Raw genomic sequence first — 16,103 nt, 5'->3', positions numbered from 1 at the left:
TGTTTAGGCAGTCCTTCACCATTCAAACCCTAACTAAGAGGCAGTTCAGTCCCTAAGATGAGTGGAGCCTTGAGCTCAAAAGTACTTTCGGTGCTGGCGCACGCAATCCGTGCAGTTAAGTCAAAACAGGGTCTCTAAGGGGCTTTAGCGACTCAGGAAGGAGGATGAGACAGTGAAAAATAAGTTCCGACTATTCGAGGAGAGTCTCCCCAAGAGGGCAGAACAGGATCGAAGAGTTGGGAATAGTTTGGTAGCACAGGCTACCTTGATAAAGAAGAGTGGCCCACAGGGGACACTCCTGTGTAAAAATTGACAGATGTGCCAGGGGCTACCGGTAAAGCTTGCAAGTACTCACGACCTTCAACGCACTCCGGACCAAACTTCGGCAGTCGAGTCCACTTCAGTCGCAGGTACAAATCCTGCAGTTGCACGGCTCGGCGGCTTTTAGGAGCTACTTTCCAGGTATGATTCTGTCGCGGGACAGTAGCGATTTCTCTGCTCCTGATGAAGGGATCAGGGCAGTTCCACTGCAGCGAGACTCAGGGCACAGGGGGGCACAGCAGCAAGGCACCCACGTAGTTCATCACCACAGCTGGGTGACACAGTGACAGCATATGCTCGGGTCAGGCGTACTCTCCTAATTCCAGACCTGGGAATGCTATGTGTACGAAACTCGGCGGGAGAGTGCCTTATAAGCAGTGCTTACAGTCTCCAAAGGCTCAGGTAAAATATCGAGACGGCAGCGGTTCCATGGCAAAGGTCCCATAGGAGCTGGTCAGTTCACTGGGCGATCCAGGAACACTTCCGAAAAGTCTCGCTTACAGGTTAAGTTGTAGGGGCCAAGAATAGTTGGTCCCACTATTTCAATGAGTCAAAGCGACCTTGCAGGCCTTGTAGGTTTGATCAGAAACAGGGAGTCCGACGGGACAACAGCGGGCTCAGGGTGCCAAACCTTCCAGCGGGTCACCAGCGGTTCCATTCACAGATCTGCTTTGTTTATTCAGGATTCATGCTTCTTTACTAAGTTCAGTGTCAACTCAGAAGATCAACCTGGAATGGGTGTAAAATGCCTTCTCTTATCCAAATTCTCCTTCGCGCCAAAACGAAGAGAAACCAATAGATCTGCTCACCTACAGCCATCCCAGATGTGGAACAATCATGGACCACGGTGGTCCCAGTCATCCCAGCACACCCGACATCCTGGCACCCAGGATGCGTATTGGAACAAGACAGCTCCAGCCCACATCCTGGAGGCACACACACAAGGCATGCAGAAGCCAGCAAAAGCTTCGGTTTGCGCGGGGGTCTGCATGACCAAATAAGGAATTTCCCGGGTCTGCTCAACCTGGGGAAGGCAAAGGGACAAGATGGCCAAAGGACAGAACAAAGGACCTTGTGGCATGGCCATTTTAGGCATTGGCCACTGTCCTTGGCCAAACGTGGTAAACGTGGTGTGGACGATCAAAGAGAGTTGATAACACATGAAAAGTAACAGCTGCCTCCAGCTCTGTCCAAGGCACACTTGAACATTCACCAAAAAATCCTTCAACGGTGTCCAGGGCCTGAAAAATGAAAAAGGAACCCCAGCGCATTGTACTGTAAGGTATTTTGTGCACTGATAAAATGTTACTCAAGAATAGCAACAAAGTGAAAGACTAAGGAAAACAAAAAAGTCCAGTACTGGCTGTCTTAAGTGCATGTCAGTTTCCCATAACAAAATGAGCAAAAGCCCAGTGGAGTACAGCAGAAGGCTGGGCTCCACTGGCAAAAGTCAGTCTAAAATGGTCAGACAACAGCAAAATGTTGGGGGGTTCACAACTGGAGGGAAAATTACCTATAAATGGAAATCTTTCCTAACACTGGACCAAAATGATGCATAAGGGCATCATCCCCAAAAGGGATTTGCTGAACCGGACTGTTGCCACTCGATTGGAGGATAGCCTTTGGTCCTTTGTTTGGATGGCACGTAGCCTCTCCTCCAATGGGGTCAGCAGGCACGAGACTGCGTTGATTCAGGGCCCCAGGAACAGTTTGTCTTGGGACGGCACCATGCAGGATTTGGGATTGTTTATGGAAAATCCCAGAGAGGTTAGAGTCTGGGCCGTCTCTGTTGTATGTTGAGCCACCTGGGCGTGAGAACGAGACTGGACCAGCCAATTGTCCAAGTAGGGGTAGACACACACACACCCTTTCACTGAAGGAACGCCCTCAGGCCGATGTGAGGCCGAAGGGTAACACCTAGAATTGATAATGTCTGCCTCGGACGAATAACCTTAGGACCTTCTGATGTTTCGGGTGAATGGGGATGTGGATATATGCATCCTCCAGATCCAGCGTCACCAGCAAATCTGCCTGTTCCAGCTGTCTGAGCACATGCTGTAATGTGACCATCTAGAATTTCAGGGACTTTAGCAATTTGTTGAGACGATGGAAGACCAGGATGGACCTTCATCCGCCTGACTTTTTGCGAACCAGAAAGTATCTGAAGTATGCTCTGGAGCCCCGGAGGTGCAGAGAGAACGGTTCTATTGCCTCTTTCAGCAGTATGGCCTGAACTCGCTTGACGAGTTGGGCTCTGTGTTGTTCTTGTATTATTACGGGAGGAATGCAGGGGGCCAGAGTGTGTCCCTTCTCGAGGATGCCAAACACCAATTTGTCCATGGAGATGTTGCCCCATATGTCGACAAACTGAGATCGCCGGCCTCCCACTGGGGTGCCGAAGTGGGGGCTCAGGGGCTGGGCCTGGTCAGGCTTCTTTCTGCATATGCGTCTGGTGGCTTGCGGATGACGATGCTGGGTACCTGCCCTATAAGCCTGGAAACGGCCTCTATATGCTTCCGGAGCGGTGGAGCGGGGCGGCTGACGGTAGGAAGGGCTGAGCACCTTGGAAGTTCGGGAGACCTTCCCTTTCTGGGAGAGAAACGTCTGCCTCCTCTGTTGCAGCATGCCCACAGAGCGTGCCATCTCTTTCTTGATGGTAAGAAGAGACTCGTCCAATGCCTTGCCAAAAAGGTTATCCCCATTGAAAGGCATGCCAACCACCTTGAGTTGGACACTTTGTCTGAAATGTGTGGCTCTCAGCCAACCTTGAACGCATAGGGCGACCCTGTTGCCCATCTGCAGAAAACCTGAGTCAGCAATGTCAATGATGACCATGATTGCATGGTCAGATGCCACTTCCCCTTCCTGAAAGATGGCCATGACCTCTGCTATCTTGTCCTCTGACAGGAAATTGATGATCGTCCCCAATTTGTACCAGAGTTGTCTGTCGTAGCGAGCAAGGATGGCTAGGGCTTTGGCAGCCTTGACTGTAGAGGATGCAGTGGTGGTTATGCACTTTCCAATCACATCCAGCTTCCATTCCTCCCCAGGTAAGATGGGACTGAGCAAGAGGATGAAGGACTTCCTCAAAGCAGCTGAGACTAACGAGTCTGGTGTTGGATGGTCCCTGAGGTATTTAGAAGCTTTATCCAGAACCCTACATTTTTTTCTCCAGCCTCTCCTTTTTAGTATGCGCAGAAAAGGGCTTTTGCATCACCAGCGGCCCATCCTCCCAGGCATCATCCAGAAGCGGGACTCAGACCACAGTCTTTCTGGAGGAATCACAGTGCTGGAAAGGGAATCCCGCCTTCTTTTCCTCTGGAATCAAGTTGAAAAGCTTGGTCGCTTGAGAAATCATCACCTGGAAATATCCCACTTCATGTATGGGAGAGTCCCTAGATGGTAGGTCATCTGGAGGCTCACCATCTGCAGATACATAGTCCTCAAACTCATGCGTGTCCTGGGTACCATGTGTATCTGGGTTGGTGTGCGTATTAGTGTCCTTTCCTTCAGGACCAGCTCCTCCACAATAGAGACGTGTGGAACAGGAGGTGGCTGCAGGATCACAAGCACTGGAGGAGGTTGCGCCAGGTGGGGCCAAGACGTTCTTGGTAGACTGGCCACTGGAGCTGGGCCCAGAATCGCAAGAGGACCAGGAACCACAGGCAGTAGTCACTACTGAATCTCTGAGACCAGAGGGTGGAGAGCTGAACAAATGTCTAAACAAACATCTCTTGGCTATGGATCTCTCAAAGCCTGAGGGGTCAGGATTGGGGCACGAGGATTTGCATGCTGCAGGGCCGGCTGTGGAAGCAGGCCAGCACCACCCTCAGGGTGTGAGCCAACATTTTCAAAGACGTCTTCCGCCTCCAACAGTATGGCAGGAGCAGAGACAGGGGCTGGAGTCATGACACTGGGAGGCTTCACAGGGATGTGGCAGGCAGATGAGGGGCCCTTGAGAGAGTTGGTAGAAAAGAGAGATCTGGAGGTGTCTCCATCTCTTTGCTGGACCCTCTCAGGAAGGTGCCTAGCACACCTGGAGAAGGTAGTGCAGATGGAACAAACCCAGCCGGGACTGACATAGGCCGTGGAGGCAATGTACCCTTGAGGTAGCAGTTGTGACCGTTAAGATGGTGCATGCGGTCGTTGACAATCCTGTAAAAAAAGCAGTACCTCCAGTCTTGCGGACGGTGTCATTGATGGAGGCTTCGTCGATGATGATGACAATTTAGACAACGGTCTTAGTGTCATAATGAAGAAGATTTCGGGGTCATCGGTGCTGCCAACAATGATTAATAATGTTTCATCAGCAAGGCTGACGGTGAAGGAGTGGGCATACCCCGGCCCTTCGAAATTGTGTTTCCCTTCATGCCCATCGCTGATCCACATGACTGAGACGCCGCTGCTGTGGCGCTTGTTGACGAGGAAGATAGAGCATGCAACGACTTTGCCTTTTTATGTACGTTCCTATTCAAAGCGTCCTCAAAGGATCTTAACCTCTTGGAAGAGGGAGTGCAATCTTTGAGCCTGGAAGAGGCATAACTGGGCACAGATGCTGAGTCAGAGTCCTTACATGCGTCCAGCCATAATATCAGTATCCGATTGCGATCATTCTTCGTCATTTTGCATAAAAACGGGCAAATGCGGCATCCCTCCACAGCATGGTCCGGGGCAGGCAGTAAATGCATTTTTGGTGACAATCCTCGATAGAGATATTCTTCTGACAGCATCTGGAAAAGGCCATAAAGAAGTTCTTCTCCTTAACCTCCGACATGGTGCGTGTAACTAGTCCCAAACCTTGGTTTGTGGCCTAACAGGACGCATTGATCGACGGATGGTGGGATCGAGACCGGCAACCAATACCCACTGCCGACAAGTCACAATGGTGACAGTTTGAAGAGAATTAGAAGAGAAAACGATCAAAAATAGGAACAATACTCGAGAAAATCATGGAGCAATACTCAAGGACTCCCAACACGAACCTGTGCAGTAAAAATATGAAGATGGCTACCATGGAAGGCTCTAAGGAGGACGAATGTCATTAGTTGGGACAGCATGACCCAAAGGGACAGCAATAGGCTATACAAGCAACAATGCAGTTTTTAGTTTAAAGCTAAACTGCTTTCTTTTACAGAGGATTCCCAGCCGGACTAGACAGAATATTCATAGCATGTCACTCAATGTAAGACCACATGCTGGAGTAAAGATGGTTACAATACAACCTTATGAGGTGCAGAGGAGGAATACGGATGATTTATTGAGGAAAAGGTGAGTGGGATGACCATGCATTTACTGAAATCGGCACCTTGAGGAAATTTGCCTGCAGGACCTGTGTCAGCATTCCAGGACAAAGGAAATATGGGAACAGGTACCTGTGGTATGCTCATTCTCAGAGAGCTTTTGGTAAATGGTGTGACATTTATTGTTTGAAGCAACATTTTTTGCTTTATTTTGATTGGAACATTCTGTCAGCCTGTTTGTTTTCAGTTCTTTGCTCACAGATTACAAAATGGATACAGGATTGTTATTACTATAAAAGAGAACATGTCTTTTTGTGTGTATTTTGTTTCTATTTACAAGACAATACGAGTTTGAACAATAAAAATATAAGGAGCGCTAAATTTACCTGAACGCTGACAACAATAATTAGAGTTGTTGCCACGGTTACAGCAAAAGACTGATAGTCCGCAATGTGCCTGGCGTCTTCCCCAACGGTGTCATAAAATACTCCAAACGGGATTAAGAAGAGAACCAAAGATGCATAGACTCCTTGTGCTGTGCAGATTAAAAACGTGCGCTTGTTGAATAGCAAATTTAGTTGCCCAGGTACGTACAGTTTTGTGAAGTCCAGGCTATTCTGCTCATTAACATCCTGTGGAAAACCAAGGTGATAGAAATATTGCATAATTTTAACATACGATACATCACATCAACATGCACGTACCATTTGTTTTACTAATTCATTTTTGGAATCCCTACCAGTTCTTTACTCTGTGCACAGAAAAATACAGAAAAGGGAATCCCGCCTTCTTTTCCTCTGGAATCAAGTTGAAAAGCTTGGTCGCTTGAGAAATCATCACCTGGAAATATCCCACTTCATGTATGGGAGAGTCCCTAGATGGTAGGTCATCTGGAGGCTCACCGTCTGCAGATACATAGTCCTCAAACTCATGCGTGTCCTGGGTACCATGTGTATCTGGGTTGGTGTGCGTATTAGTGTCCTTTCCTTCAGGACCAGCTCCTCCACAATAGAGACGTGTGGAACAGGAGGTGGCTGCAGGATCACAAGCACTGGAGGAGGTTGCGCCAGGTGGGGCCAAGACGTTCTTGGTAGACTGGACACTGGAGCTGGGCCCAGAATCGCAAGAGGACCAGGAACCACAGGCAGTAGTCACTACTGAATCTCTGAGACCAGAGGGTGGAGAGCTGAACAAATGTCTAAACAAACTATGGATCTCTCAGAGCCTGAGGGGTCAGGATTGGGGCACGAGGCCAGGGGCTCGTAGGGCAAGAAGGCTGAAGCGGATTTGCATGCTGCAGGGCCGGCTGTGGAAGCAGGCCAGCACCACCCTCAGGGTGTGAGCCAACATTTTCAAAGACGTCTTCCGCCTCCAACAGTATGGCAGGAGCAGAGACAGGGGCTGGAGTCATGACACTGGGAGGCTTCACAGGGATGTGGCAGGCAGATGAGGGGCCCTTGAGAGAGTTGGTAGAAAAGAGAGATCTGGAGGTGTCTCCATCTCTTTGCTGGACCCTCTCAGGAAGGTGCCTAGCGCACCTGGAGAAGGTAGTGCAGATGGAACAAACCCAGCCGGGACTGACATAGGCCATGGAGGCAATGTACCCTTGAGGTAGCAGTTGTGACCGTTAAGATGGTGCATGCGGTCGTTGACAATCCTGTAAAAAAAGCAGTACCGCCAGTCTGGCGGACGGTGTCATTGATGGAGGCATCGTCGATGATGATGACAATTTCGAAAACGGTCTTAGTGTCATAATGAAGAAGATTTCGGGGTCATCGGTGCTGCCAACAATGATTAATAATGTTTCATCAGCAAGGCTGACGGTGAAGGAGTGGGCATACTCCGGCCCTTCGAAATTGTGTTTCCCTTCATGCCCATCGCTGATCCACATGACTGAGACGCCGCTGCTGTGGTGCTTGTCGACGAGGAAGATAGAGCATGCAACGACTTTGCCTTTTATGTACGTTCCTATTCAAAGCGTCCTCAAAGGATCTTAACCTCTTGGAAGAGGGAGTGCAATCTTTGAGCCTGGAAGAGGCATAACTGGGCACAGATGCTGAGTCAGAGTCCTTACCTGCGTCCAGCCATAATATCAGTATCCGATTGCGATCATTCTTCGTCTTTTTGCAGAAAAACGGGCAAATGCGGCATCCCTCCACAGCATGGTCCGGGGCAGGCAGTAAATGAATTTTTGGTGACAATCCTCGATAGAGATATTCTTCTGACAGCATCTGGAAAAGGCCATAAAGAAGTTCTTCTCCTTAACCTCCGACATGGTGCGTGTAACTAGTCCCAAACCTTGGTTTGCGGCCTAACAGGACGCATTGATCGACGGATGGTGGGATCGAGACCGGCAACCAATACCCACTGTCGACAAGTCACAATGGTGACAGTTTGAAGAGAATTAGAAGAGAAAACGATCAAAAATAGGAACAATACTCGAGAAAATCATGGAGCAATACTCAAGGACTCCCAACACGAACCTGTGCAGTAAAAATATGAAGATGGCTACCATGGAAGGCTCTAAGGAGGACGAATGTCATTAGTTGGGACAGCATGACCCAAAGGGACAGCAATAGGCTATACAAGCGACAATGCAGTTTTTAGTTTAAAGCTAAACTGCTTTCTTTTACAGAGGATTCCCAGCCGGACTAGACGGAATATTCATAGCATGTCACTCAATGTAAGACCACATGCTGGAGTAAAGATGGTTACAATACAACCTTATGAGGTGCAGAGGAGGAATACGGATGATTTATTGAGGAAAAGGTGAGTGGGATGACCATGCATTTACTGAAATCGGCACCTTGAGGAAATTTGCCTGCAGGACCTGTGTCAGCATTCCAGGACGAAGGAAATATGGGAACAGGTACCTGTGGTATGCTCATTCTCAGAGAGCTTTTGGTAAATGGTGTGACATTTATTGTTTGAAGCAACATTTTTTGCTTTATTTTGATTGGAACATTCTGTCAGCCTGTTTGTTTTCAGTTCTTTGCTCACAGATTACAAAATGGATACAGGATTGTTATTACTATACAAGAGAACATGTCTTTTTGTGTGTATTTTGTTTCTATTTACAAGACAATACGAGTTTGAACAATAAAAATATAAGGAGCGCTAAATTTACCTGAACGCTGACAACAATAATTAGAGTTGTTGCCACGGTTACAGCAAAAGACTGATAGTCCGCAATGTGCCTGGCGTCTTCCCCAACGGTGTCATAAAATACTCCAAACGGGATTAAGAAGAGAACCAAAGATGCATAGACTCCTTGTGCTGTGCAGATTAAAAACGTGCGCTTGTTGAATAGCAAATTTAGTTGCCCAGGTACGTACAGTTTTGTGAAGTCCAGGCTATTCTGCTCATTAACATCCTGTGGAAAACCAAGGTGATAGAAATATTGCATAATTTTAACATACGATACATCACATCAACATGCACGTACCATTTTTTTTACTAATTCATTTTTGGAATCCCTACCAGTTCTTTACTCTGTGCACAGAAAAATACACAAAATTTGCATCCTAAACACATATGTTTTGCAATTTAGAACAATGTACAGTATTTTGGTGATGTATTAATTAGTGGTAAGCAATAAGAAGCAAAAGAGTAATGTACTGTGAGAACACGAGTGAGTTATAGTAACAATAATAACAACAATAATATTAGGGACTGTTTGGTCTCACTAGCACAGTCAACTATTTTTCTCTTTGATGCTGCTATGAGCACAGGATGGATAAGCAACTACTCTGATTCTACCTCCAGCCTCTTGCACCATGCATGCCCATCCAAAGGGCATCTGGCAGCCTGTGAACTCTTTGACAATATTAAGGACAGTCTTCCAGTAACGGTAAACACACACACTTTATTTCTGGTTAGATCTGTGTAAGTCCCTCAGGTTCTCCCAGGCAACAAAGTCTATTCTTCCCACCTTACGAGGATGGGCTGGTCCTTTTGTGGAGTGACAGAATGTGCTTGCTTCTAGACCCTCTAACACTGTTTCTTCATTCTCTAATGTCACGGGAGACCGGGGCGCCTAATTGAAGCTTCTCACAGTGTTCGTTCAATCTCTCATGTCACGGGAGACCAGGACGCCTAATTGAAGCTTCTCACAGTGTTCGTTCAATCTCTCATGTCACGGGAGACCAGGACGCCTAATTGAAGCTTCTCACAGTGTTCGTTCAATCTCTCATGTCACGGGAGACCAGGACGCCTAATTGAAGCTTCTCATAGCGGGAAGATCCCCATTGGACACCCCCACCTCCTTAGGTCATTATCATAACACTATGAAATGAATAAATGAATACACAGACAACTGTATTAAAGTTCTTTGGAAAAACACAAGGTCACAGTTTATTTTGGAGCAAGACAACTTGGGACGGTCCCAGCCACATTCCAAACAGTCAGATACGGGTGAACCATGTCACCACTTTAGCCACTGGCCAAACTGACAAACTGCTGGTTCTTCCAGCTACACTGGCACAGCCAGCAGGAACCAGGGGCACTGACCAGGATGATTGTTGGCCTAAAGCCTTAAGGAAGGGAGTCAGTGCCCGTTGAGGGATCGCTGCCATCAATGCCCCCAAACCCTAGGACCTTGCTTCTCTTTCAAATTTACTAGACAATTACAGCTTGCCTTACTCACCATTGAATTCTTTCAATTTTACTAGACAATTACAGCTTGCCTTACTCACCATTGAATTCATCTGCAACCTGCCCTCTTTAGCTCGCCCAATAAAGCCGTTAGGAAAACATTGTTGCCTTTATCAGATAGGTGGACCCCATCCGCTTCAAAATGGGAAGGCAAGGAGCTCAAACAGCAGTGCCCCACGTACCCCAGGCCCTCTGCCTTGGTGAATTTCGCAACACTTCTGTTGAGGCGCTTTCTGGACTTCTCCATGCCGGCTACAGAAATGGCGTCTCTCCATACTTGCCTTTGCACGACTTCTGACCAGAATATTTCTGTGCCTGGCAACTCGTGCGCCATTATACGCAAAGTAACCTGTATTTGTGCGAGCAAGCGTCCGTGACCCAACTTGGCCAGATCGTTGCCCCCCAAATGAATAACTAACCACCTTGGTGCCCGCCGCCACTGGAGTCGCCAGTGAATTGCCGGCAGCAAGAAATGCCACCTCATGCCCGGAGTGCCCAGCCACACATATTCGGTAGCCTTGAAAGCCAGGTTGTGGCCAATCGTCCATTGCCTGGCCCTTTTTTTCAGCGCGTGTCACAAATGAGTGGCCGATCAGCCATACTGCATCATCTAAGGGGAAAAAACATACCATACCATAAATCCTTTGATCCGCCCGGATCCAACACACACTACCCCGCCCCGCCCTTGAGTGCCCTCTGTATCTAGTATTCTTCAGGGGATGCATTATGCTGGGGGCGGACATACAATCGATAACTGCCCGACTCCCACCTCCCCACCTTCATGATTGCCCCTGGAGACATGCCCTGCTGAAAGGCAGTGGTAGCTGCGCCTATCCTGAAACTATGGGTAGACCACCCCTCCCCCTGAATTCCCAAGGCCTTCAAGGCCATTGTCAGCACCTTGCAAAATTGAAATACAGAGAGGGGGGAAGTGTCGGCGTGGATTAGCAGGGGGCCAGCGCTTGTAGCTCTTATTTGTATAAACCGCTTAAATAGGTGCACAGGGCAGCAATCCGCCAGGGGGGCCCCCATGTAGGCATATGTGAAAACCTTTTCCCTGCTGATCCGTCTTGCTTTTCCTCAACCATATACTGACCCCTTCACCTGAGTCTTTGTGGAACAGGGATACATCCCCCAAAGCAATGGCCCTCCCAGATGTGTCTTTCTTGGATGCAGAAACTAGCTCACTAATCCTAAAGGCCCCAAAAAAGGCCCATGCGAACGCCAACCTGAATAGCGCCGTTTCGTATTCGCCGAAGCATATGCTAGGTAATATGGCCAACAACCTCACAAATAACCCAAAGTCAATTGGTTTGCGCACGTCCTCAGACCTTGGCTCCGAACGGGCCCAGCCTTTCAATGCCGAGCGCACCAAAAACCCCTTTGTGGGATCACCCCTCCCCTCCAACTTAGAGTGGAAGGCAACCGCCGCCAGGTGCGACGCCGCCCAACTCTTTGACAATCCTTCTGAGTGCGCCCAAACCACAAAAGTGCGTAACTGTTCCTCCGCGGTCTGTTTTTGCCCTTATAAGTGTCCGCAGGGGGACCTGACCGGAAGCCAGGTCCACCTGGAAACGCCTCTTCCCCTTCAGAGGAGGAGAGGAAGAGGAGAGAGGCTTGACCAGAGACCGGAAGGGGGTGGCCAGAAGGGACAGCCCGCAATGTAGGCTGTCCCTCTAGCGCCCCCTTCGGGGGCCGGTCAGCCTCTCAGTCTTCGTTCAATATCTTATGTCAAGAGAGACCGGGGATCCTAATTGAAGTTTCTCACAGTGTTCGTTCAATCTCACATATCATGTTAGACCGGGGCGCCTAATTGAAGCTTCGTGCACAGCTGATCTGGTACGCAGCTACTTTTCCTTCTATCAAGAACGTCTGTCAACGTCCAACTTTAACTGTAGACTTCAACGCAGCCGGCAAATTGGGGCTTCTTCTGCTCGGCCGCTCTCTTATCCGCTACCCTTGAAGCTTACTTTCTCGCTGTCTCAATACGCCCACACCAATGGCTCCTTCCCTGGCTCACACACACCCTCCTGAGAGGATCAAAACAAAGAAAAAGGCTCAACAGACAAACGGGCTCCTGGGACTCGCACCCTCTCGGCTCATTAACCCTTCCTATGCTAGCTCCTAGTGTTTCCTGTGCTGCCTACGCCCTCGTCCTTACACAGCCATTTTGCATTGGTTCTAGCATATAACAACTCAGTCAGAGCTCATAATCAATAACAATCAAAGGTATTCTAAACAGCGAGTCTCTGACAGAAAGATTAACCTACGGTTCCCAACATCTCGGACGTATCTCCATTCTTTCGGCCTGATCTCACCCCAGGCTACACCCCACTGATGATGCCCAGTGAGACTAAAATATGTCTGGGCTCGCTTGTGGTACTGTGCAGAGGGGCTGTGAACTGGTAGTTCGATTGACCTGCCCATTTTGGGGTGGGACCAATCTTGATTTGAATATGGTCTTTTTCCCCTTCTGTAATGACATGACTAGCTGAGAAACAATGGTCTTGAAGGATGCCCACAACAGTGCCAGAGATTATGGTTAGTTCTAAACCTTCAAACCACTAATCTTCAAATGTACAGGCCTCATCCCCACCTACTCTCTTCCCCAATGATGGGCATTGTCAAACTCATGGACCCTTTTCTCTTCATTTTTTTATTTTATTGTTTAAAGCGCGGACATAGATCGAGATCAGCAGAGTGCTGTACAAGGTGTTTGGTAGCCATTGTTTGGGCTGGTATCTTTAAACAGTAGCGCAACATGTGGGTCGTGATCTGGACGTTGGTATGTGCATCCACTGAGATTAGTCCTTGGTCAGGTGTTGTTGAAAAGCCACCCCAAGTGGACCAAGTGGCTGTTTGGCTGGATTTACTGTGTGTTCCTCGTTTCAGCACCGTCCTCAAGAGGAAGCCCCTGCCGCATTGAAACGCAGCAAACTTTATGGGAAACAACTTTCTCGTCCTTGACTCTCTCTCTGGGCCCCGCCCCCTCACTACCAAGCAGCCCTAGTTTAGGTCACTTGCTTGCGCACCCGTGCACGCACCCCAAGTGGCTGTGTGGCTGTTCGGGTGGCCGGGTGAGGAGACTGAGCTAGTAATACTCATCTTATTTTTGTTTGATGACTTGTTCTGCGTACTTGTTTATGATCTATTCATTTTGACTTGTGCTGCATACGTACCATCGCAAAGTCGCCGTTTGGTTTGAGTAATCTGTGCCTGTTTTGTAATCTTCGAAGGGTTGACTTTGTTACGTATATATATCTATCAGCTAGGCATATAACTGGCTTATTAGAACTAAATACGAAAAGCACAGCTACGAAGGTCTGATTATAGACCTATTGATTACACTGCTGAGCATCTGTGACTTTACAACGTAATGGTGAAAAACTTGAGGTGCGGGAAACGTCTTCAAGACGGAGCCCAAAACAAACTGCCAGTTGGCAATCCAATAGTCTGTGAAGTAGTTGAAATGGTTGAAAATACTTCACAGCTAGAATGGATGAACAAACTGGCATAGACGAATATAATCCTGTCAGACCAGCTAAATTGGGATCTGGCATAGAATCACCTATTCCTCCCATACCTGCCCTAACTGTAGCACACATTGTGAGTGGGCAGCCTCAAGTAGTAATTCACAATGATATTACGATTGAGCTACCTGCCACCGCTAAGCCCAATGTAAAACCTTTATCTGATGTACCGATTAATGACAACTCCCTACTTGGAATTTCATGGGAGGAGAGTGTCATTCCAATAACCGACACATCTTTAGTGGCACCTGTGGTACTAGCGGAATTACACAGACGAATACGTCTGTCTAACGGGCCTTCAACTCCGACTATGAGTTCCCATAGATTTCGGGAACAAGTTCATGTTCATGTGACTTCTGCATCTCACCTAAAACAACCTACTATTAATATGGATGAGGAGCTAGCAGTTTCATTGGGACCCACTCAGCTCAATGCTAGTTCTCCTACGTCCGAAGTGATAGCTAGCCCTAAGCACGCAACTTACCCACACTCACCATTATTATCACATGGGTTGCAGTATCCTAATTTGCTGGCTGAAAAAAGACGTTTTACCAAGTTCTCCCTTCCATTATATCCATTGGAGGATACGCTTATTGATCTAAATGAACAAGAACCTCAAAACGTTCCTGTTCTAACACGAATACTTAACTTACTAGACAGAGGACATGAGCATACTCACAGAGCTATTAATGCCCTCAGCTTATCAATCTCTGATATTTTGATGAAACTAAGTAAAATAGAGGTTTTTAAACTGCCCCAAGAAAAATGCCACTCTTTTTGGGTGACCCACTCAACTAATGGAGTTGACATCCCTCAAAAGAGGCAGGAAGTAGCTGCTACTAATACGCAAGCACATTATACGCAAACATCACCATTCATGGAAGTTCAGGAACCTCTGTCTAAAACTTTTGCCCAAATATTACAACAACAAAAGCACATGCCAAACGTGATCGATCCTACATTTCAGCCAGATTATATGGAAGTTGCCAAACTTCAGTATAAGCAAACTTTGGTCTTAGAAAACATCATAGTCAAGGCAAATATGGCACCGCTTGATTAATTCAATGGGGAACAAGTACCATGCAACTTAACAAACAGTGAAACGGTTGTAGATACTCCTGACAGCCCTTCAGCCTTAACAGATCTAATAGACTTTAATGCCGGATGAGAAAATGACCCACAATCCCTGCCAGACAAAGAAATCCTACAGGGTGGAGCCCAACAGAACATCCAATTCATGTCTCGAAAAGCAAAAAAACTCTATCTAAGGGTGCAAAAAAGGCATCTCCGAGCCAAGTTGCCAATCATGAACTCTTTGGGATAACTCTTAAACCCAAACCCAAAAATATGCCAAGTATAAAAATTAAAGGGCATAACACTGCTATTGAAAAAATCGGACTTATCTCATCCTAGGATGCCGTTATTGACTTGAACCAATTGAGTGCTGAAAGCCAATTACACTTAGATTTAAACAAAACTCAGCCAAAGAAGCAGGTGAGTTCATCCCCACCTCCACATCAGGTGAATGGGAACTTGTCAGAAGGGCCCCTAGATGTCTAAAATCCAGAAACCAGATTGGCTGATCTAACAACGCAACAACACAAAGAGCCAAGTCTGTTATTGATACAAGCACATTTACTCAAATTCTTTGAGAAAACTGACAAGAAAATGACTACAATGTCTTCTCAGACAATCAATGCACTAAACCCTTCACCTATTATACTTCAGCCTGCTGGTCCTATAGATCTTCCGTGCAGAACAAATAATAAAGAAAACACTGCCAATGGATCTAAGATATTAATTTCTGCACCTTCATCACGAACAGAACCACTCCCTGTTGCAGGTCAGTCTGCCACTCAGGACCATGTTCTATCTTGTGTAACCCTGCCAACACATGATCAGATGCCTACTGACAGCCTTTCTGAATCCATCTGCGGCCGAGTTGTCCCTCCTATTACACCAGAAGAGCTCTTGTCAGAGATGAAACTGGTGCTAGGATGGGGTGAAAATCCAACCAAGAATGAAAAAGCTAATCTAAATAGATCAGCTGATTCCAGCATTATATAATTTGATTTCAGATGATGTTGACTGGATCAAACTGCCCCGATTTCCCAATAATCGAATGCTTTGGAAACTTCAGACACCATTTATAGCAAAGCTAATATGGGACTATCAAACTGAACTTGATTTGCTAGGCTACAATTTATTTGCCTTTCAATCCATGGATGAGGCGACAAACTTTATCGAATTTCAACCACCGGTGCTGGTCCCCTTCACAAATTTAAATTTTACTGACCAACAAATATCTGTGTTGAACGATAAAATAAGGGAACAATGTGAATGCGTTTCTCAAATATTG

The 16,103-nt window shown here is 47.2% G+C and overlaps 1 protein-coding gene across 1 annotated transcript in view; it reads right to left on the bottom strand.

The window, feature by feature from the left end:
- ATP8B4 (ATPase phospholipid transporting 8B4 (putative)) overlaps window positions 1–16,103 on the bottom strand; it is a 5,389,235-nt gene that overhangs the window by 454,233 nt on the left and 4,918,899 nt on the right. The window contains exon 24 of the mRNA XM_069624764.1: window positions 8,689–8,934. Within this exon, the coding sequence (XP_069480865.1) occupies window positions 8,689–8,934 (246 nt within the window). The remainder of the gene's footprint in view (window positions 1–8,688; window positions 8,935–16,103) is intronic.

Source organism: Ambystoma mexicanum, chromosome 11 (assembly GCF_040938575.1).
Source record: "Ambystoma mexicanum isolate Mex_15411 chromosome 11, UKY_AmexF1_1, whole genome shotgun sequence".
Taxonomy (NCBI): Eukaryota; Metazoa; Chordata; class Amphibia; order Caudata; family Ambystomatidae; genus Ambystoma; species Ambystoma mexicanum.
Note: the sequence above shows the minus strand (reverse complement) of the source record. Positions and strands in the feature narration are given on the sequence as shown.